The sequence below is a fragment of the Epinephelus lanceolatus genome, chromosome 13, assembly GCF_041903045.1.
Source record: "Epinephelus lanceolatus isolate andai-2023 chromosome 13, ASM4190304v1, whole genome shotgun sequence".
Taxonomy (NCBI): domain Eukaryota; kingdom Metazoa; phylum Chordata; class Actinopteri; order Perciformes; family Serranidae; genus Epinephelus; species Epinephelus lanceolatus.
In genome coordinates this window covers 4,814,308-4,836,119 of record NC_135746.1, presented here as the reverse complement: position 1 = coordinate 4,836,119, position 21,812 = coordinate 4,814,308, and the positions used below count along the sequence as shown (strand labels likewise).

The window sequence follows — 21,812 nt, the reverse complement described above, 5'->3', positions numbered from 1 at the left end:
CAGGGGATGAGTTATTGAAAAATATGTGGCGGAGGAAACGTCAGAAGCAGCGAGAGCTCCTCCGTGGCCGATCCTCTGTGACAGTGTCTGTCGGGTGACGGTTAAATCAGATGATTTAGTTACCGAGGAGGCTGTGATTTGCAGTCAAACACTGTCAAGCATTCCTTATGTTTCCAATGAAGAATGTGTTTCCCCTCAGTGACACAGCAGCCTGAATGAGATGTCAAGGGTTTTTACATGCTGGGTGGCAGACTAAATTAGGAGTTTCTGCCATTTTCTGGCCCAGGCTGCAGTCACCGCTGTCAACAGCTGTCAGACATCAGCCGTTTGGTTCCACTTAAACACTGTGATACTGGACAGGTGACTTTTGTCTTCCTTTCACACTCCCACAAAATCTGCTCCTGTGTAGGTGGATGTCTTTTGTGTTTTCAGCCGGAAAATCTTTGTTCTTACATTTCTGATTAAATCAACTGCCTAAGATGAAAAAACTGTATATTTGCATTGAACAGCAATGAGACATTATGAAAAACATTAAAGGGGCCCTACTATGCTTCTCCATATTTTGTGACATATATAGTATACTGTATAGTGTTACAATAAAGGACGTTCATTTTGAATGTGACCAAAGTTTCAAATAATGAGGTAAACTTATGTAGAAGTAATCCCTAAGAGCACAGATGCTGAATTTTCCTACTGTTCTGAATACTGTTTCCAACAGTTTTTTTCTACTTTGGTAACAAGTATGACATCATTGTGTGACAGTTTCCTTTATATGGTCATCTGCTCCAGGCACACTACTGCAAGTGTTTACATCACGTAGCCTACACTGCTAAATGTAGCTACATGCTCATTTCAGGGAAATATGCAATCTTAGTTGTTGATTTTGCAAATTTCTTCTTTTTTATTGGCGATTTTTCACAGTTAAAAAGTGCCGTTACTGTCATTTATGACTGCAGCTGCACTGCTAATGTACATGTAGCTACCTGCTGACATCAGGAAAAACTGTAATCGTAGTTGCAGATGTTAAATTCTCCTATATTTGGGATCATATTCCTGATGGAACATGTCTGGTTGTGTTTAGAATCTTCTAATGTCAATTTTCACGATGGAAAGTGCTGCGTTTTTCCTTTACAGTCATTACCTGGCTGCTAGTATACTGCTAACCTACTTGTAGCTACATGCTAACATCATAGAAACATGTAATTGTGGTTGCCAGTGTTGTAAATTTCTCCTAGATTTTAGATCAGATTCCCACTAGAACATGTCCAGTTGTGTTCTGAGGTTTGTACTGTCATTTTTTCACGATGAAAAGTGCAGATTTCAGTCATTCTCTGGTTTCTAGTAAACTGCTATCATATATGTAGCTACATGCTAACATCAGGGAAAGGAGTCAATTTGGTCGCTGGTGTTATAAATTTCTCCTAAATGTCGAACTGGAACATGTCTGGTTGTGTTCAGAATATTCTGTTGTCAATTTTTACGTTGGAAAGTGTTGCTTTTTTCCTTTACAGTCATTCCCTGGCTGCTAGTACACTGCTAACCTACTTGTAGCTACATGCTTATGTCATAGAAACATGTAAGTTTGGTCACTAATGTTGTAAATTTCTCCCTGATTTCAGATCAGATCCCCAACAGAACATGTTCAGTTGTGTTTAGAGGTTTTTATTGTCGATATTTCATGATGGAAAGTGCCGCTATTCTTCTTTATAGTCATTCCCTGGCTTCTTATACACTGCCAGCATATATGTAGCTACATGCTAACATCAGGGAAACGTGTCATCTCAGTTGCTGATATTAATTTCTCCCATTCATTTCATATTCCAGCTAGAACATGTCCAGCTGTGTTAAGAAGCTTATATTAGTGATTTTCTATGGTAAAGAGTGCAGCTATTCTCCATTACAGTCATTCCCCAGCAGCAATGACAGTGCAGAGACATCGAGATACGGGAGACCCGACAGATCAGGCAGACTGGACTTTTTCAGGAGGGCGACTTAAAAAGACAGGTTCTAAAATTGGTTATCTCAGACAGAGGGTCATTACAGGACAATTACACAAGACAATATGATAAAGATAAAGTCTTTTTTGACTATTGAAGCTTGTAAACATGTTGTAGCTGAAACCTGAAGTGCAAGTATGAACCTGACAATGGGCATAATAGTTTCCCTTTAACACACAACAGCAAGCTGCAGATTGTCTAAATGTAATTGTCCACTTGGTCAGAGTGGTAACTGCTCCAGGCATTAAAAATCCAATAAATTGTTTCAGTTTAGTGCGCTGAGTGGAATTAGAAGTAGTTCTATGAAATTATAAAAGTTTCTGGAACGATACATCAAACACACCTCAACTTCCTCAATTTCCGCCTAATACATTTTTGCCTGGAGTTTGGAGTCCAGCTTCCCTGCAGACGTAATGAAAGTTTGACAGAAGTCTGGCTGTGCAGTCTGATCAGTAAGAGGAATTACTGTAATAAGTTAGTGCAACCCGTGATTAGATTATTCATGATAAAATGAGAAATACAGCGGTTGTGTAACTGCTCTTTAAAAAAAAATCCCTTTCCCCTTAAAGTGTGTGATGCTCACTTCCACTGTGCGTCATGAGGTAGTTAGCATTGAGTGTGAGTGGTAGGCCACTTCCCCAAGACACGAAAATGGGTGCCTGTCAGCACAAGTTATTGCTGATGTGCTGGCATTTTGGCAATGGCGTGATATGCGCTCTCCATCTCCCCTCTGACCACCCCTCCGTCTCTCCCTTCATGTCTCACTGCTTCGGGGGTTAATGGAATGCCCCTATTGAAGAGCTGGAGAGATTGTTAAGTCCATATGAGCCTCCAACCTCCTCCCACGCCTTTTCTCCACCTGTGCCACGATGCATGAGCGCCAACAACAAATCACGACTGACAGATGTATTCAAATGGAGGGCTAATCACAATCTGAAGCTTTGCTCTAATCAGGCTGTGATTTTTTTACTCTAATTAACCTCTTAACAATCAAACCCCTCAATCAAACACAAGCAAAATAGGGGGAAATATTTTGGTGAGGAACGTCTTCTCAAAATAATACAGTTTAAATCATTACGTTTTCCCACTTAAGCACAACCTTGTGAGGCTACCCTGCATCCCTGAACTCTCAAACTGTGATGCTTCATTAATGGACAGCAGCCAATACAGCTGCATTACAGGCAAGAGAGCCAGATGGCTTAAAGGAAAAGCAGTATCATTTTAAGTAATTAGTCTCATTTTGGCACACTGAACCAGGAGCAAAAACCTTTTCCCAATTTCAAGAAGGTCTTTTTATTTTTTGGCTTGCGACTGCAGTGACACACACACACACACACACACACAGAGTCGAACGTGTGCACACTTGGTTCCATGCTGTAGCCAGTGATGCATAAACCTGACAGCTGACTGATGAAGCGCTGACCTTTTACTCCTGGCCTTGTGGGCAATTCTCCGCCTCATGAAACTGTGGTGGTCGGCATCCACTGACACTTGAGTGCTCAAATGAATTATGACCATGTGGGAGAATAATAAAAAGAAGCAGAGACAGAGAGTGCTTTACAGATCATGGGATGAGAGCCGGATGCATGGTGGAGAGGAGGGTGGACGGAAGCCCGAAAATCAAAGACTCCCTCCTGATTAGTCTTTGATTCTCTCACACCTTCCATCATCTGTTCTCATTCACATTCTCTGATCGTGTTTACAATGTGGTTGTTTGTGAGAGCTTTATCTGCGGCTTATCCTCAGTCTGTTACACACACTGCACTGTGTCGTGGCCGAGTTTCCCCCTAAGCTAGAAAAATTAGTGAGGCAGTCTCCAAGCTGAGGAAGTTTAAAATATGAAACTGCAGAGCTGTAATGGGAGCAGACAGCTCTCCCGTCCTTATATGAAAGGCTGCTACTGTTGAGGCTGAATCAAACAGGCCGTTTGATCAGCAGAAAAGCTTTAAAGCTGAACTACATGGTGTCCCCCTGTAGCAGAAACGCTCCATACTGTAGTTTCCCACAGTGAGGGTGGAAAGTGCACGATTTTTGTCTCAGAATTGAAGTTGTTGTTTTCTTTGTTTGTATGTTTCTTTGCTTGTTGTGTACTTCTACAATCAGGGCTGTGGATGGCCAAAGGACATCGTTGTTTGCTTGATCCTTTTTAAAGGTCCCATATTCTGCTCATTATCAGGTTCATACTTGTATTTTGGGTTTCTCCTAGATGATGTTTACATGCTGTAGTGTTCAAAAAACACATTATTTTTCTCACATTGTCTGCCTGAATATACGCGTACTCACCCTCTGTCGAAAACATTGCTCCTGTCTCTTTAAAGGTCTTTGTACACTTTGCAAAGAAACCTTGCACACTGATTCCGATGCGTTTTATCGTTCTGTTCAGTGTGAGAATTTGCATATATACGCAATAAGTGACATAATGAAAAGACACATTTCCTCCTCTGCCTCTCTCCACTGGAGTTACCTATCTGGCTGTCATCACTCCCTCCCTGTCTTTCATTTGGCACCACAGCTGCACGAGGGGGCGGAGCTGTCCTCCTTCTCTGTCCTACACATCTTCCTCTTCGTCGTCATCATTCACCTGTGCATTACTATCTGACCTGTTGAAAGTAGCTGTCTGAGTCATGAAATGATTCTGCGCTCACTCATGGCTGTGTCCTGCTGCTACATTTTCTTCACTGATTCTTGGTCAAACATCTCTAAAGGCTCCTGACCGATGCGAAAAACACAGATAAACGAATCTGTCATATTTATTTTTGGACATGGGACAATTTTAGACGAAAAACACAGACTCAGTGTGCAAAGGCCTTAAGTCCCTTTTCCGAAAAAACCCATTCTGCTCTGATTGGTCAGTGTTTCCGGGTCTTCCACATCTGTGCTTTCGGCCTCTCTGCACCGTCATAGCAGCAGGGAAGTGACTGTAACGGCACTGTAGCAGCAGCTTCCACCTTTATATAGTATAGCTGTGACATCATAACTTTCATAGTATTTATATACACAAACTGGCTCAATGAATGTGACAAGTAGGAGTCCACATAAAAGACTCAGTAAAAACAAGCACGGGTGTGTGTCAGGTGTGGTGTGGAGGTAGACGAGAGCAAGTGAAAACATCAGGCACCTTTAACAGCCTCGAAGGCCCAGGTGAGCTCAATCAAGGACGACCCTCCCACGTCAGCCAACTGCCTGATGAGGGCTGGAACATCCTTCAAGATGGTCGGAGGAGCGTCACAGCACCTATACCTGCTTTAAAATTTAAAAAGACATGGAAATTGACTTCTAACAATATGGGACTTTTAAATCAATCTAAAATAAAAACCATAACAGCAAGAGTATTCATTCTTTGTGCAGCAGAAAGCTAAGGCTTATCATTATGGTATGTTACCTCACCTTATGTGTGGTGCAAGCGAGGAGCACCCACAGTGGCGCCTGTATTTCCCCATAATAGCCACAGGGGAGATCATTGTTTGCATAATCCTGTACGTATCAATCTAAATAAAAACCATAACAGCTTCTAGATTTATTCTTTTTGTAGTAGAAAGCGAAGCCTTCTGTCTTCTTTGTCACCACATCATTATGATATATTACCCCACCTTACATGCAGTGCAAACGGACTGACAATCCTGTATATATCAATCTAAATAAAATCCATAATAGCTAGAAGATTCATTCTTTTTGTTGTTCTGTGTCATCATGTTGTACACTCGTCATTATGTCACATTATTTGCTGTGCAAAGCCACACAAAAATATGCAGTGGTGCCAAAGGAATGACTGATGAAACTGTCAAAATGCATCTGCACTCTGGTTATAAAAATGAGCATATCTTAGAAACTAAATTATGTAAATAGTTCAAATAACTACTTAGAAATATTTTTCAGGTTTATACATTAAGATATTCTTTTGGATTAATGTGATTTGTGTGTTTATTTTGTAAAACTATTAAATATTACGTATGATTTCTGTATTTTTTTTTTATTTGTGACGCAATTTCAATACTTTTACCAATTATTTTGGTTTGTTGACTTACAGAAGCTTTGTTTGTACAGATTTTCGAGGTATGAAACATTTGAGGATACTCCGAGAAATAACATCACAATCAGTGAAAATACCAATCTAGGCACTGCTGGACCATTTCTGTTGAAAGGGTTAACTTGGCAAAAATGTTACACTGAAATCTTCAAAATTCAGCACTGAACATTTTTTAAGTGTCATAAATTTTGTTAGCTACTTGTTGACCATTTTGAAGTAAGAAAACTGTTTATAAAAATGTATGTATGCAGTGTATATGGTCACACTGTGCTGAGATTTACGGTGCATGGACATCATTTGCATACACTTCCTGTGTGTGTTTACTCACACTGCACCTCCAGGTATCTGAATGCTTGAAGAATGTGATGTCAACATTTTTGTGACTGTGTGTGCGCGTCCGTGTCCGCGCATGCACGCGTGCAGATGATTAGGGAGGTCATTTGCAGGAAACGGCTTTAGCGCGGTGAGAAAGACGGGGCCCTCTCTTCTAATGGGATCAATGTTTCAGTGCTTTCTGTCTGTGTAAGTTATGATGTGGCTAATGTTTAAAACATGCTCTGCAGATGCAGCGTGACCCTCTTAAATAAATGAGTGCATCGCCAGGAGAGGGAGTCGTCTTAGGATTAGCTGAAACGCTCTGTAGACTCTGTGACTCATACTGGCTCATAAACAAGAAAGCACATGTAACAGCAAATAGGCACACACACACAAAATACACAACACACAACACTAAAGGTAATTGGCTTAAGGCAGATCGTCATCCAGCCACTACTACACATCTATTTCCACTCATGGGTGCGTAAAAATGAGAAACATCGCATGTGCACAGTGTTTGTGTGGCAGAATGGGCACATCACCCCCAGCTTGATACCCCATAATTTCCCTCCAAATGCCCGAGGCTCTTTGCTGCCCCACCAGCAGCATCTTGCCGCTCTGTTAGTTAACAAGGCTAGTCAGCAGCAGGAGGATGCCCTGCTCATAACCTGCAGTGCTGCTCTGCGGTGTCACAGCTCCATACGTTAGGATGTGTTCCTCTGAATACTGATGTGAAGTCATTTATAACTTTGAAGCCCTCCCGCTCTGCAGAGGTTATGTTTGTCTCCATGTGTGGTTCTCTGGGGTTGAGAGGGCCATAATTGGATGTTTTGTTGGATGAAGAGATTAGCAATTCAATGTGGAGTGGGTAAAAGTGGGAGGTCAGATGAGGCGATGCGCAACAGATGATGATAGCATCTGACTTTTACTCCAGGTTTCAAATGCTGCATGTAGTTTATATAAATCATAAAATATTTAATATTTGTATCCACCAATATCTTAAAGGAAAACTTCAGCATATATTTTTTTTTTCTACGACTAAGGGTTCAATGAAATCTTGCCGACTGATGACCTTTCGAGTCGACTAACGTTTGGTCGACTATTGGGGGGCCCTAATGTTCCAAGTCTCGTTATTCAGTCGTACGCTCAGTATTTCCCAATCAGACAATTCTTTCTGATGGGGAATTGAATGGAAATGACACTTTGTACGGCAGACTCCATCGACAAAAACTGTAATTTTACCTTGCTGAACTCCGGAGCTGCTGGTGTACCACTGCCTTGATTATGTAGTCTGGTTCGAAGAGAACATAGATACAACTGGATAAATGAGCCTTGGATTATACTGCGCAAGTTGTGTGAGAGTTTGTAAACCATTGTTTTGCTTTGCTTTGTTAAATGTGATCAACTGTGACTTCACTTCTTTAAGACTTTTCTCTGTTTCTGGATTCTGTGTTTAGCAAAACAAATTCAGCATAAAACAGGCTGGGTTCTTAATATACAAATGGCCATTTTGGGACTGAAGCATTCCTTTAAACCCCTTGAAATATTTCTTGAACTCTGTGCTTCTTAAACATCCTTTCATTTCACAAGTGCGGATGCTTTAAAAAATATAGTGTGTGAACTGCTACAAACTGCACAGCCTGGCAGGGTCATCTAAAGTGCAGGCATCCTCCAGATGCCAACCAAAATGGCTTTTTTTACGCACTACTCTGTGAACTGTATGTCTTGTGAGAGTTGGTACATTAAGGAGCAAAAAAAAAAGTTCTTCTGAAGAGACTGTAACATCAATTTGTACACCAGCAGCACCTTCCATGAACGAGGCACTGTTCACTTATTAAAGCAGCTATATCCCTGACACCTAATCAATTATTTCAACAGCCCCAGCATATTTTTTAAGGGAAACACTACATTTATAAAAATGAAATATTGCCACTGCTATTTGTCAGACGTGAGTATCGCAGTGCTTCTTTTGTCAAGTGTCATCTTCTCTGCTGATTTTAAAGTGGATCTCTGTGGGGTTGACTTAAGTCTTCAGTATGTGGCATCACATCTGCGGTGAGGCACATTAAAGGCGAGTGTGGACTGGCATGTGTGTAGGTAGTTGGGTCATCATCAATCATTCATATTGACATTTTCTTTGATGTGGTGTCTGTGTGTGTCTGTGTACCCCCACGCACACACACACACATTTGACTTGTGTGCAGTCACATTGTATCTGTGTGTCTTGATTTATTGCTACTTGAGTTTAATGCATGTGTACTCTCATGTGTGTCCAAGCTGGCGTGTGTGTGAGTTTAGACAGGTGCCGTGCTGCAGGTTTAATGACCTGAGGTGTTGCTGGCTTCCCTTTGCCAATGTGAATCTGTTACCCTGTGCCCAACAGGGTGTGACACAGTTCGAGCGCAAGGCTGGTGACAGGTAGGGCCTTGTGACAAACTCAGACGGGAAGAGGAAGTCTGTGTATTTCCTCAGGCTGCAGCTCCACCTGAATGCTAAGTGACTGAGAAGAGCTCCAGTACTGACACTCTGCAGCTGCTAATATGCACCATGTATGCCTGAATAAACCCACGCGTGACACACATTCACACGCATACACTCTGGATGCAGTCGACATTCACATCAGTGCTTCAAGGCCAAATCTGATTCCTTATTTTTACCCTTACCCCTTGCTCTCAAGTGCCCCTCGGAGAAGAGTTACAAGGGGTTGTGGCTGAAATCTTCCCCTGTGAAATGGGACAACCCTTCAAGACCCTGATACATCATCAGTAGCTGTTGATGGCATTTGATTGTGGTCAAAATATTATCACAGTGACATTTGCCAATTATCCGATGGAGATCAAAAAGCATTGACTCTCGTGATTTGTTCATAACTTAAGTTTCACGCTACATGGGTTAGGGACATTTGAACCAATACTAGGCACCCAACAGTGCCTTTCTTTCTGTACTTTACCTTCTCTGAAATAACAAATATTAATTTTCAACTGCTGGGACACTGAGTGAGAGGCCAAATCAGCGGCTGACGGATTGGCATGTGGCTGGTTTCGTGGCGCTTCCACCTCTGTCTGAAGTTGAACTTAGTGGCTCTACTGAGCTCCGATGCCGGCCTCAGAGCTCCGAAGTACTGATTTAATTCGGTCGGTACCTCCCCTTAAAAGCACAGAGTTCAGGCAAACAAGTCATCAGACCAGGACATCAGCAGACCACTAGTGATTTTTTGATTGTGCTTATGAAGAAAATGATGCAATAAAACAACATTAAACTTCGATAATTTGATGGTTATTGTAATTTTGAATCTTTATCAACAAATAAAATACATTTGGGGTTTCTTTTGTTGCTTTTGCAGCCATCCTGCCGATGAATTCTCATCAGACTCAGTTTGGACTGTGCTTCTAAAAGAAAAACCTACATTTGGAGGGCTATGTAGCTTCAACACTTCTCCCTACTCCCCATTCCATCAACAATCGGGACACCATACCCCTAGACATTAAGGCGCAAAACAGAGGGGTAACAGGAGCAAGGAGTATTTGGGATTTACATCAAGACTTTGAAGTATCCTCTTGCCTCAGAGATGCCATCATCCCAGTCCCATCCAGCCCCCCACACAGAGCCTGTTTGGCTGTAAATCTGCTGTCTTTGTGGTGACAGCGACTTCAGGCATGCCTCCAGTGGCTCCCACAGTGGACCAGCACAAATTACTTTTCGCATGTCTGAGCCCACTGCTGTCCTCTTCTGTCCCTCTCTTTTCATGGCTTTATTTTTCTCTCTCTTCATTTCTCCTCCTCCTCCTCCTCCTCCTGTCCAGCAGGGCCCGCCTCCCTGACATCAGCTCGTTTCTGTCCTTCCCCAGTGTAACTGCCGATGTGTCTCCAGTTGATGTTGCTCTGAGTGCCTGCGGCTCCCTCCCAGATCAGCCCCACGCTGACTGTGTACAAGGAGATGAGCTGTATGTTTGTTCAGCTAATGGCTACAACTAGCGTCAGAACAGTATCAAATTGCATTGACGTCCGAGCTGCTGTAATAAATGAAATATGCATCTTACTGTCGTCTCGTCTGTTCTCAGAAGCCTTTCATCTTCGGCCGTCTGCCAAAGCATCTCTCAAAGGGTTCTAGTGTGTTTTAGCAAATTGAAAGTGGCTTTTTATGCTTTGATTGATGGGGCTGGTGGCATTCAGATTACGTAAGTGGACAGTGATGGATTCCCGTTCAAATCAGCACTTTGTGTTCAATTGATTGGCGGTCAAGCGTATCAATCATAAAACACTGGAAATCTTTCATTTTAGTTGCATTGTGCAGTCGGTAGAGTTAGTTATGTGTAATTTAAAGAAAGTCTCCCTCCATGCAGCTACACAGGACTGAATGCCTCAAGGAGAAGCAAACAGACAGACAGGCTGTCAGTGGGGAGAGATTCCTCAATAGGGAAAATGTATCGCCTCAGAAAAGTTCAGCATGATAATAATGGGCGCCACTAAGCTGCACAATTTGATTGGGGGGCGTGAGGGACGTGTAGAGGACATTTATCAGTGTGACACAGGACACAATGCTCTTTGTTTGATTGGTTAAATTAGTGGGAGCTCATTTGCTTTCACTGCAAAATCCTTTACAGGGCTTTTTTGTTGTGTTAATTAAGCGGGAGCGACCATTTTGTATGCTGCGTGCGTACTAGGCTGGGAAGGAATGAAAAAAGATCATTGTTATTCCTCTCTTGCACCTCGCAGGCATTGTAGTTTGTTTGTGTTTGTTTTTTATGTGATTCGCACCAAAAATGAGCTGCTTAAATATATATTTGTGTTTTTATTCTTTGTGGATGAGGTTGCTTTACACTTGCTGCACATATCATGTACACTGTTATGATGACTAAAGGTGTGTTGTGTGATGGGCTGTGTGCAGTTTGTTGGTTGTTGGCAGCCTGTGCCTGGACTGGATTTATGTACTTTGACATTTTGTATTTTCTTAACCGGCAGATACTGTGTGTGTCCAAGACAAATTTCCTTTGGGCCAATAAAGTCGATCTTATCTTATCTTATTTGCTAAAATTAGTTTGGTTTCGTTTTTCAGACAGCCTCTGAAAATCGCCTCCCCTGAATACAAATTCTTCAGAGTTTTTCTCTGTGCCAACTGAACTGTTGCCAACACCTGATGTTTTGTTACAACAGACATTTTACAACAGACTCATTTAACCTGCTGAATTCGTAAGATAATGAAGGGTGCAGGGAATTATTCCAGGAATGGCGTCGCTGACGGTGGAGATAATTTCTTCTCATGAATGAATTATCAGTATTTGTGGAAACGTTTATTAAAAACCTACCTGAGCAAAAACAGAATCCTCACACTGGATCCCCTCAGCTAAGTGAATCCACTGATTATGCCTGGTCACGAGGTGCTGCTGTGCATTGGCTGCTCCTCATGCTACCGTCTTTCACAGTTAAGATGAAAATGTGATGAGACGGGAGGATGTGTTCCAAACTGAAAACAAGCTGGAAAGGAAGGTTTGAAAACCATTAAAGCTGGGAAAGGCAGTTTTATTTTGGCATCACTGGGCAAAACTCCCCAGATAAACCTTGAGCATATTGTAACTCGAGTGGTCTGAGAGAAAACTTCTGTGCCTCCTCTTGGCTCATGACGAGAGACATCGGCCAATCACATGTCATTTCAGAAAGAAGGCGCTCTTGTTGGCTGTTCCACAAACGCAGATGTGCGTGCACGTCCCTTCAGTTACAGCCTGATTCAATAGCGAAGAACCCTGCAGAGAAAGTTGTGTCCTAGCTTTGGCAACAACTGCAAAGCGACCCTCAAAAAGAAGGACTGAAAATAAAACGTGTCATTATCAGCAAAGCGATTTAGAGATGAAGAGGAAATCACTCCCTGCTGCTACAGACCACGTCGCTGGGACAAGAGCAGGCAGCAGCCCTGGAAATGGACCACCAGTTAGCGGCTGCAGCAACTCAAATCCAGCCAGTGCAAACCCCAGCTTCAGGAGACCAAACATCCATGATTCCCCACCGGATCAGCAAACTTTTGTTGCTATCATCAAACAGGTTAGACTGGCGCCATTGTGGGCCAACAGTACACTGTAACAACTGGTGCTGGGAGGTTTGCGCTGGCTGGATTCAGGCCGCTACAACTGCTGACTAAAGGTCTGTCTCCAAAGCTGCTGCCCGCTCTCCTCCCAGGGAAGCAGTCCACAGTAGCAGGGAGCGAGGCGGAGGGAATGTGGGGTGGCTAACATTAGCTCGCTAATTCTTTTCTCATTTGTGGTCTGATAAATAGACAGAGAGCATGGTAAGGAGGGGCTGAGTGATTGTGCTGCAGGGAACTGTACTAAGAAATGAGATTAAATAAATCAATGTATAGGAAACACTGTTACTGCATGAAGCGTGTGCATGTGCCCATGGTCGTCTCGTGGGAGGTGCCTAGGAAGGAGAGGGGGAAGCTGCAGGAGGAGAGTGTGTTTTTCAGATACTGCTGTATTTTTGCCTTTTCCAGATTTCTACCTACCTCAGCTTTAAGCTCTCGGGATTTGGACAGTTTTCACAGGGTCATTGATAATAAATAACACCATAAATGCCCTGCAGATATTTGGTTCTCTTCTTTGCTTTGAAACTGTAAAAGTCAACATATTGCACCAGTAAGTTCACCAGTGTCATTCTTTTAATATCAGCTCAGTGCCTCCAGGCGCTTTAATTAGTTTATACTTGAAATGTCTCCCATCATAGTGCTGCTTAACCCACCTTGTTTGCTGCTTTCATAGCCTGTAATATGAAACTTGCAAGTCACAATGGGATCTACTGAGGCTGCAGCCTCTCACCTCGCTCCTCACACTGACAGCTGACCTCTCATTAATCACATAAATCAGCAGGCCGACATTGTGCGAACTCCCAAATACTGGCAGGTCTTGTTTCAGTTCAGTGAACTCAGAGGGCAATTTTTTTGTTGTAAAGCAACATCAAACCACAAAACCATGACCCAACGCAGTACTGTCTCTCACTTCCTTGAAAAACAGCATGCCTAGTCTTTTTTTTCCCTGGCCTGTTTGATGTCATTTGTCATTCCTCTAATGGAAGTTTTGTTGTGCTGCTGGGTTTTGGATGCAGGTTTGGCTGAACTGTAGTCCACTCTTGTAAGGGTGGGGTGGTTTACAGTGTGTATGCAGCTGTGGTTAGAAGCTGGCTACATTGTTGGGACTGATTTAATATGAAAAGGAAACCCCTACTGATGACTTTAATTGGCTGGCTCTTATTTATTTATTTATTTGGTTGGTGCAATACAACGTTACAAAAAAGACAAAGTACATTTGATGCGAAGCGTGTACGTTGTGTTTAGGGGTGTCAGTTTCAGTTTATTTTGCTTTCATTAGCCCAACACCCATTTACTGTAAACTGATTAATGTTCAATAAGAAACTAGAGATGATGTGAAATTCAAGAGGTGCTTTCCTTTTAGTCAGGCGCTATTGACTCAGTTAGTTTTAGCATTTCAAAGAGCTATTCATTTAGAGATAGTGAAATTTTAATGTTTTGTGTCATAAATGTCTTGCATTTTATTATATTTGCTGTTGGCCTTGCTGACAAACAGCAGGCTAGCTGCGTTAACACATGGAAACATGTTGCCCACTGTCCACCCTCCAGTCTCAACTAGTTAGCTAGCTTTGCCGCTCAGCACTACACGCCACCACGTAGCTTGCTAGCTGCGCATCTCTTTCGGCAGTTACTGCTGTTAATGCTGTCCTGACCCATGGTGGCGGTGAGTAACTGGCTTTATTTTGAGCTGCAAAACCCCTTTAGCATTGTTAAGTATGTTAGCACCACTCGCCATGCTGACACTGCTAACGGTGCTAACGGAGCTAATAGCAACAACAAAGTAAACAGTGCGAACAGGGGTTTTGCATGGGATGGGGTTGGTATTGATAGTGGTAATCGCCAGATGAGTGGCAATGCCAGCTAGCACCCAAAAGCCCCAGGTGGTGTGCAGTACAGTAAACTGAAGAGTAGCAAAATTAACCCACAGATTGACATGCATAATTGGTCAAAAATGGCTGTTAACCCATTAATGGTTAACTGTTGACTTTCCTAGTTTAATTTCAAATTTCAAGGGTGACACACAGGAGATTTTTGGGGTCCTCCACAAGAAAATTTCAGCATCAGACATTTAATTTCCTGCTTTCTGATGAATTCTTATGCACTGATTTGAGTCTTTTCAACATGACTTTATGCAGTAAATGTCTTCAGTTAGGTCAAAATTAAAATCCTCTGCTACTTAAATGTTTTATGGAGGGGCGGGTAAGTGCCACAGGACAAATGGAGAGCGTTAAAACTTACATATATTATGACATGACAGTACAGTACAGTACAACAGTTAACTGGTGTTAATGGCATGGCATGCAACATTAGGTGAGGTATGTTTGAAACAAGGACTGCTATTGACAAAGAAAAAAGGGAAACAAAGTGTGGAAAATAATAGATAATGAAAACTAATGGTTTGATCTCTGTAATGACGCCCTTTTTTTCTTGTTTGTGTGTCATTGTTCAGGAAGCCAAGCTGCGTGAGCTACTGGATGTCAGCACACTGGCGGGGAAGATGGAGAACAGGATGCTGACGGTGGTGAGCGGCCCAGACATGGTCAACATCACCTACCTGAACTTCATGGCCTTCCAGGAGGAGACGGCCAAGGTAAATAAATATTCTGCACACGAACAAAAACAACACAAATACATTGATAAGGGGTTTCATTCATGTCTGTGAGCTCAGTGTTTATGAAAGTTTTTCCAGGCTGTAGAAAAGTTTTCAAATGAAAAAAGTGATAACCTTAGGCATGCAGGTGAATGATGATAGAGATAAAACAGGAAAAACAAAACCACTAAAAAAAATACTTGTTAATATTGCAAAAATGAAAGCTTGAAATAACTGTTTGTTCTTATGGCACAAAGGTTAATTAAAAATTATAAAAGACGGCGTGACTATGATGTGATTTCCATCTCAACGTGCTTATTTTTTTAAGTGGTGATAAATAGATGGGATTAAAAGAAGTTCCTGTGTATTATCTGTTCAGTTTGAAGGCACCATTTCTCTGTTGGGCTAACTTCATGGTGTGTAGCTTCAGGGTTGAAATTTCACACCAAGGTTAACCAAACTAGCGGCAGTGTGTTTTCTTAATTCAAATAGATATTATCAGCATATCAACACGTGCAAACTAATGTCTGCATTTATTCCTAACACATGGCTGTAGTCACACCACCACATTTCAACCCTCAGCAGTGGGTTTCACAATTTATCGAATACAGTAATGTATATCACAGTTTGGCCTCCCACAATTAAATGAACATGATCGCCTGCGATACTGACGTTTAAAATGTGTGCTCCGCTCATAGAAAACCCAGCCGCATTTCAATTCAAGTGCTTCTTAAACTAACAGGCAGCTTCCACTTTTGACAAGCTGTCATGCAACATCCATTCATCAACCATCATTATCTGTTGTTTGGAGGTATTTTAGTTTAAGGAGAGGAATAATTATATGCAAAGAGCGCATGAGAAACACCACAAACTGCAGTACGATGAATGGATGAAGATGGAGAAGAGTATCCTTGCTAGCTTTACCTCACCGTCTGTTTCCAGTATCAACTCAGACATCCATAAAGCCCAGTTCAGACCAAAGATTCACAACAAGACAAGTTGAAACTTGCAACTAATGCGCCGTTCTGCAACTTTCTAAAACGTGTCGGCTCACACCAATGCAACTAGATTAGACAGTGTATCATCTCTATGCAACAACTGTACTTCTGTTCTGATTTTCAGCTTTTCAGGTTTATTTTGTGGCTGAATATAATTTGTAGCTTCTTAAAATAGGAATGAGGATAGAGATAGTGAGATACTGGCTACAGCTGCGTTTGTAGTAGTGATGATACAGTGAAAAACAGAAACAAATAGAGCATCAGATGGACTGTATTCATCTGAAATACGCCAAACTATAAATAACCAGCGACAATTAATCAATAAGTAAGAATGTGTGTATGTGTGGGGGGTTCATAAGCACATACAGGGAGCATGAGCAGCGACCCACTGTTAGACAACAGCACACCATGAGGATGGAAACAGAGGATTCGGCGCAGAAGAGGTGACACCATCAGACGGCCAGACTGCCTAGTTCACACCACTGCAACTTTTCTCTGCAACGTTCTTAAAAGGTTTTGTCTTGTTGCGAATCTTCTGTCTGAACCCGGCCTAACAGCGACGCTGTTACAGCACTGTTTCCATCCAGCTCTCAACGACAGACTAATATTACCAATGCAATCACATTCCATTCAGCCAAATATTTGTGTCCAATAAGCACTGTTTTCATTTAGCCGCATCACATTTATTTTTAGTTATCTTATATCTTGGGCAAAAGTCTTATCTGAATGCAAAGATTTGTTCATGAACAGGAAAAGAGCACAACCTGTTAGGGAATCACGATGATATGGCTTTAAAATGAAACATCAGAATCAGCCAACATGCTTTTTCTTTCTTTCCACAATTAATGAATATTACATACATTGAAAAGTATTGTATTTCATGTCTCTGTCTGCTGGTGGGCCATCATGATAAGAGTATGCCTGTACAGTATGTTTATTCAACTACAGAAGAGACTCTATGATCACTAAAATTAGGTGGGGAAAAAGTAGATATATCAATATTGGTATTGGTTATCAGTCAAAGAGGTTGTTATATATCAGCATATCTGATGTTGGCAAAAAATCCAATATCGTGCATCCCTACAATCTGAAGCATGTGCTCTGTTCAATGTGAAAGTGCAACAAAAATAAAATAAAATGTAAAATCATGATCTCAGTTTTGATTGAAATAATTGTTCTTATAATTTTTGCAATTATTGTGCAGCTCCACTCAGCAGTGTTGTTTGCAACTGATGCTGTATGTGTGTGTCTCTGCTTTTTTTTTTTTCTTTTGTTTGTTTGCTCGTTTGTTCTGTTTGCTCTGCAGGAATGGGCGGAAGAGCTGTTCAACCTGGCCTCTAACCTCTTGGTGCAGAACATGTCCAGAGAGGACTGCCTTGAGAAAGCGTATGTCATCTACACACATACACACACACACACACACGCACAAGCAGTCACACAAAAAATGTAAATCCCCAAGATAAATATGAAAATCAGGCCTGCTAGGAACAAACAAACCTCTGTCATCACGAGCGTCACATCAGGTATGTACTGTGTTGTACATAAACAAAAACAGCACCAAAAAGCAAATCAGGCATCTTGTGTAAAAGAGACATGTGACTGACTGTAATTGCGGACAAGTGCACAACTCTCCGACACCGTAAAGTGTTTACTGACAAATGCATGCAAAGACATATTTGTAACACTCACGTAACCGTGCAGAATGTGCAGTAAAAACATCATAAACCCTGCAGCACACACACAGACACCTTTGTGCAAACACCGAGGTACATATGTGCTGCACTGTACTCACACACACACACACACACACACACACACACACACACAAATAGGGGGGTTGCTTTCCACAGCTCCACAAGGCAGCCTGAGGGTTTGAGTTTATGAAGGTCATTGCACCTCACACTGAAGGGGGGAGTAAGGAGAGAAAAAACAAACAGGAAGGAAGGAAGGAGGAGGAATAAAACAGCTGGAAATATGTATCAGTTCATGAACCCGAGCGGCTTACTTGCTCCTCAGTGCAGGAGTGCGTATGTGACAGCTTGTGAGTGCGGTGCTGCAGCCTATATTCTTGCTGCATTGATGACATAATGACAACCCCACGTCAGGAGATCCTTCAACAGGTCGAGTTGCTGACTTGAAATTGAGGTGGTGTCAAAATGTTAAAGAGGAGTCACCATTTTGTTGGCTCCAGCCTATTACATAAATCACCCCGAGCCATCATCAATGGCTCTTTGTCCAGCAAGACAGTCACCATCAATCGCCCTCGCACCACCTCTGATCCTGTGTAATAACTGTGTCTAACAGCACCGGGGTCATATTGATCTTATCAGAACACACACACATAGACTGATCTATGGGTCGCAGCTGATTTACGTGTGCAGCGAGTGAACCTAAATATGAATCTGCCGCACTGTATGGAGAGAATATGCCAGGCTCTGCTTGGTGACAACTCCCAGCTGTGTGATGTTTATCAGTAAACAGAAGCCATTAACTTGCACCCCTGAGGAGTCTAATTGACTTATGAGACAATAAAAGTGGCCATCGACCACATACTACACAGAGAGTTGAACACAATTGGATAGAGCAGGTTTCGCAGTCACGCTGGTTGCTCGCAGCAGCAGTTGTTGTGCACTGCTTGCTTACAAACAAGGCGATTCTTTGTCTTAATACTACGACAGCATGTGAAGACTTTATCCCCGTTGATATTCTTCTGCAGCATCTCTTAATGCTGTGATACATTTTTTGGGAGGGGGGTATCGTATGTAGGCAATGTTCCCATCAGCAGGAAACAAAGCAGAACTCAGCATGTCTTTAAGTAGCTGCTTGCTACCAGGAGTGGGCGAAATGGCCCTAATGATGTTCCCGGGTGTTTTTGCAAAAACAATATTCTCTTTTTTTTTTGTTTGTTTGTTTTTTTTAATTTTAGTTTTTCAAAATATGCAAAGCACACAATCACAAATTGACAACACACAAACACCAATTTTGCATTACAGACATTAAAGTAAATTGGCATCCCCATTAGTCACTACCAAGGTAGCAACTACTCTTCCTGGGGTCCACACAATCAAACATTACGTTATAGACAAATACATAATTTAAAATCCAAGGCATAAGGAAAGAAAATACGACGAAAAACAGGAAAACTACAAAATAAAAAAAAAAAGAAACCAATATATTAACCACAATATGGTCAGAAATTGTCAGGTAAAAAAAAATAATAGAAATAATGATCATTTTACAGCTCAAAGATTATTGTAGTTCTACTTAAAACAGCATATACAGTGACTGATAGTAGAAAAGACTGGGAAAGTTTCACATTAAGGGTCATACAGTCAGGTATTATATAACAAACCTTATTTGCGATGGGCTGGTGTTCTGTGCCATCAGGTATCTCTTTAACCTCTTTTTAAAAACAGCTGAACTTGTTCCACGTGTGAAGTCTGGTGGCAAACCATGCCATAATTTCATTCCTCTTAATATTACAGCACGTTGCATTTGTTTTTGAAACAGGAAGTGAAAAACAGCTTCTTGCCGCATGCCTAGTATTCATTTTATAGTTGTTGCTGCAATAAAAAAATAATGGCAAAGGATATTTTGGGTTTTAGACAATAAGATAATTCTCATAAAACAGAGCAGAGAAATATCCATCTTGTCCTTCACCAATGGCCGACCTAAGGTTGAATGGATTCTGATGATGTCAGCTCTATTGACTCTATTACAGTTCAGGGTAAGTCATGCAGCTCTATTCTGGACTATCTGCAGTTTTTCTAGGTCTTTATTTGATGCACACGATCACACTGCTGGACAGTAATGCAGCTGAGTAAGAACTAATGATTGAACAACGTGAGAGAGTCCTCTTCCCATAACTGCAACAGTTTTTTCTTTCTATTTTGACCACTTCAATCTGCTGTCTAATTTGACCCTGAGGAGTTTGGTTTCTTCCACCTGTTCCACAGGCAGGTTTAAGGCCTCTAGTTTCGCAGACAGGACGAGGTGGAGGCGCAGCGCACCTGCGCTTCGCCAACTGGTTGTGGCCAGGCGGATTTTGCAAGTTTGGCACACTCCTCTTTCCCACCTCCGTCCCTCCTACCTGTGCAAGTCATAAAGAGGAAGGGGAGAATACGTTGAGTGGGTTTTACACATATCACACCAATCAAATGAGCCCCTCTCCTTGCCCTTAAATGCACTGTGCGAAGTCGTAATGAGAGCTTACACAATTCGCCATGGCAGAAGAGAGCAGCAGCGTCAGACGGCCAAACTTCTCCCAGGAGGAAACTGATGTTTTGGTCCGGGAGGTCCAAGCTCGCAGTTTCCGAATATACGGAACTGCGAGCAGACCTCCACAGGCTGATGATCCAAAGGTAGCCTGGGAGGAGGTCACCACAATTGTAAATCAGTGTTGCCCGGATACACTGAGAACCCAGTGATGCTGTGGCTGTTTGTGGTTGGCTGAGAGGGATGTGAACTCTCAGTTACTTAGTTTGCAGCTGTGTTAATCAAATCAGGTTGGGTTTCCATTACACGTGCCAAACGGTGCCAATCCCCTTTGATCTGACAGTTGATATAGAGATACATTTATGTGCTGATTGCAGATAGTTGCATTGAATAGTGTTTTTTTTGGGTATTTATTGCATTGTTAATGTACCTGACATTCTGGAAACCTGCCTGTGAGGTTTTGTTGACATGTGCGCACTGTCTGCCGGTCAGCCACACTTCCACTACACCGGCTGCTCTCCCCCTGCGCTGACAGTAGACCTGGTTTCAGCTGGCGAGCTTTTAGCGCACCTTCGGTGAAGCCTTTTGGCAGGAAACTGTCACTGCGCCAAGCTGGATCTGTCAACACCTCCCCCTGCTGCGCCGCCACACCCATCTCAGCGCACCGCGGTCTGCCAAACTACCAAACTGAGCGCGCCTCGGGTTGCGCTGCTTGAAACTAGCTCTGTGCGGGGTTCACCACCCTGCGCCGCGCCGGGAAACTAGACGCCTAGGTCTTAAAGATGATCCAAATATTATACTTTCTGTTTTTGATAAATTAAGAACTAACGTATTACTCAATGCCCACATTGCAACTGATTGTAATTCCCTGTCCAAAGCACTAGACAATTCCTCAGTAGATGCTGCTGGTAAATACAGTGTTGTATCATCAGCATACATACAGCATGCAGACAGTCATTCAATCGTATGGGATGGGAAATTCTCTTTATAGTTAATAAAAGGTTTCCATATTTTGTAGAAAGAGTATCTTATTCTTTAGTGAGTAAATTATTTTCTGTAGAGGTAGCAACTGTTCACCTCTGAGAGCCACAACCCACCTCATTGCATTACTTTTTTTGGCAATAGCCAATAGGATTTCTGTAAGCTGGATGGAATAGCTATGTCTGATATTAGAATTGAAGAGGTGGCCCTAAAGGCATACCTCCGGATCCACTGGGAAAGTGACTCAGTGGATTGTTGATAAAGCATCACAGACTCACATCACAGCACTTTATTGTTACTTTAGTGTTAGGAAATGTCTTGTCTTTAACCGTTGTGCTTGTGCATTTTATCCTGTCACCGTGGGATAGAGAGAAACGTCTTCTCAATTCCTCTGTATGTCTGGTACATGTGGAGAAATTGACAATAAAGCTGACTTTGAACTTTGACTTTGAGATTCCCTGCCCAAAGCCTTGTAGTTTACTGCACTGCCAGGTGGAGTGAAGGAAAGTGCCTTCAGCTAGACCACATCGAAGCCAAAGGGGTAAGAAATTGGGGTTAAATCCATGGAGCATGGAAGGGGTGAGATAAGCGATAACGATATTCTTGATTATATG

At 42.2% G+C, this 21,812-nt stretch overlaps 1 protein-coding gene across 4 annotated transcripts in view; it reads left to right on the top strand.

Annotated features, from left to right (window-relative positions):
- plcb1l (phospholipase C beta 1-like) overlaps window positions 1-21,812 on the top strand; it is a 210,008-nt gene that overhangs the window by 91,346 nt on the left and 96,850 nt on the right. For all 4 annotated transcript variants that reach the window (XR_004502838.2, XM_033648795.2, XM_033648797.2 and 1 more), the window contains exons 4-5: window positions 14,864-15,004; window positions 17,309-17,388. Coding sequence is in view for 3 of the 4 variants with exons in the window: in XM_033648795.2 (XP_033504686.2) it covers window positions 14,864-15,004; window positions 17,309-17,388 (221 nt within the window). In the remaining variant the exon portion in view is untranslated. The remainder of the gene's footprint in view (window positions 1-14,863; window positions 15,005-17,308; window positions 17,389-21,812) is intronic.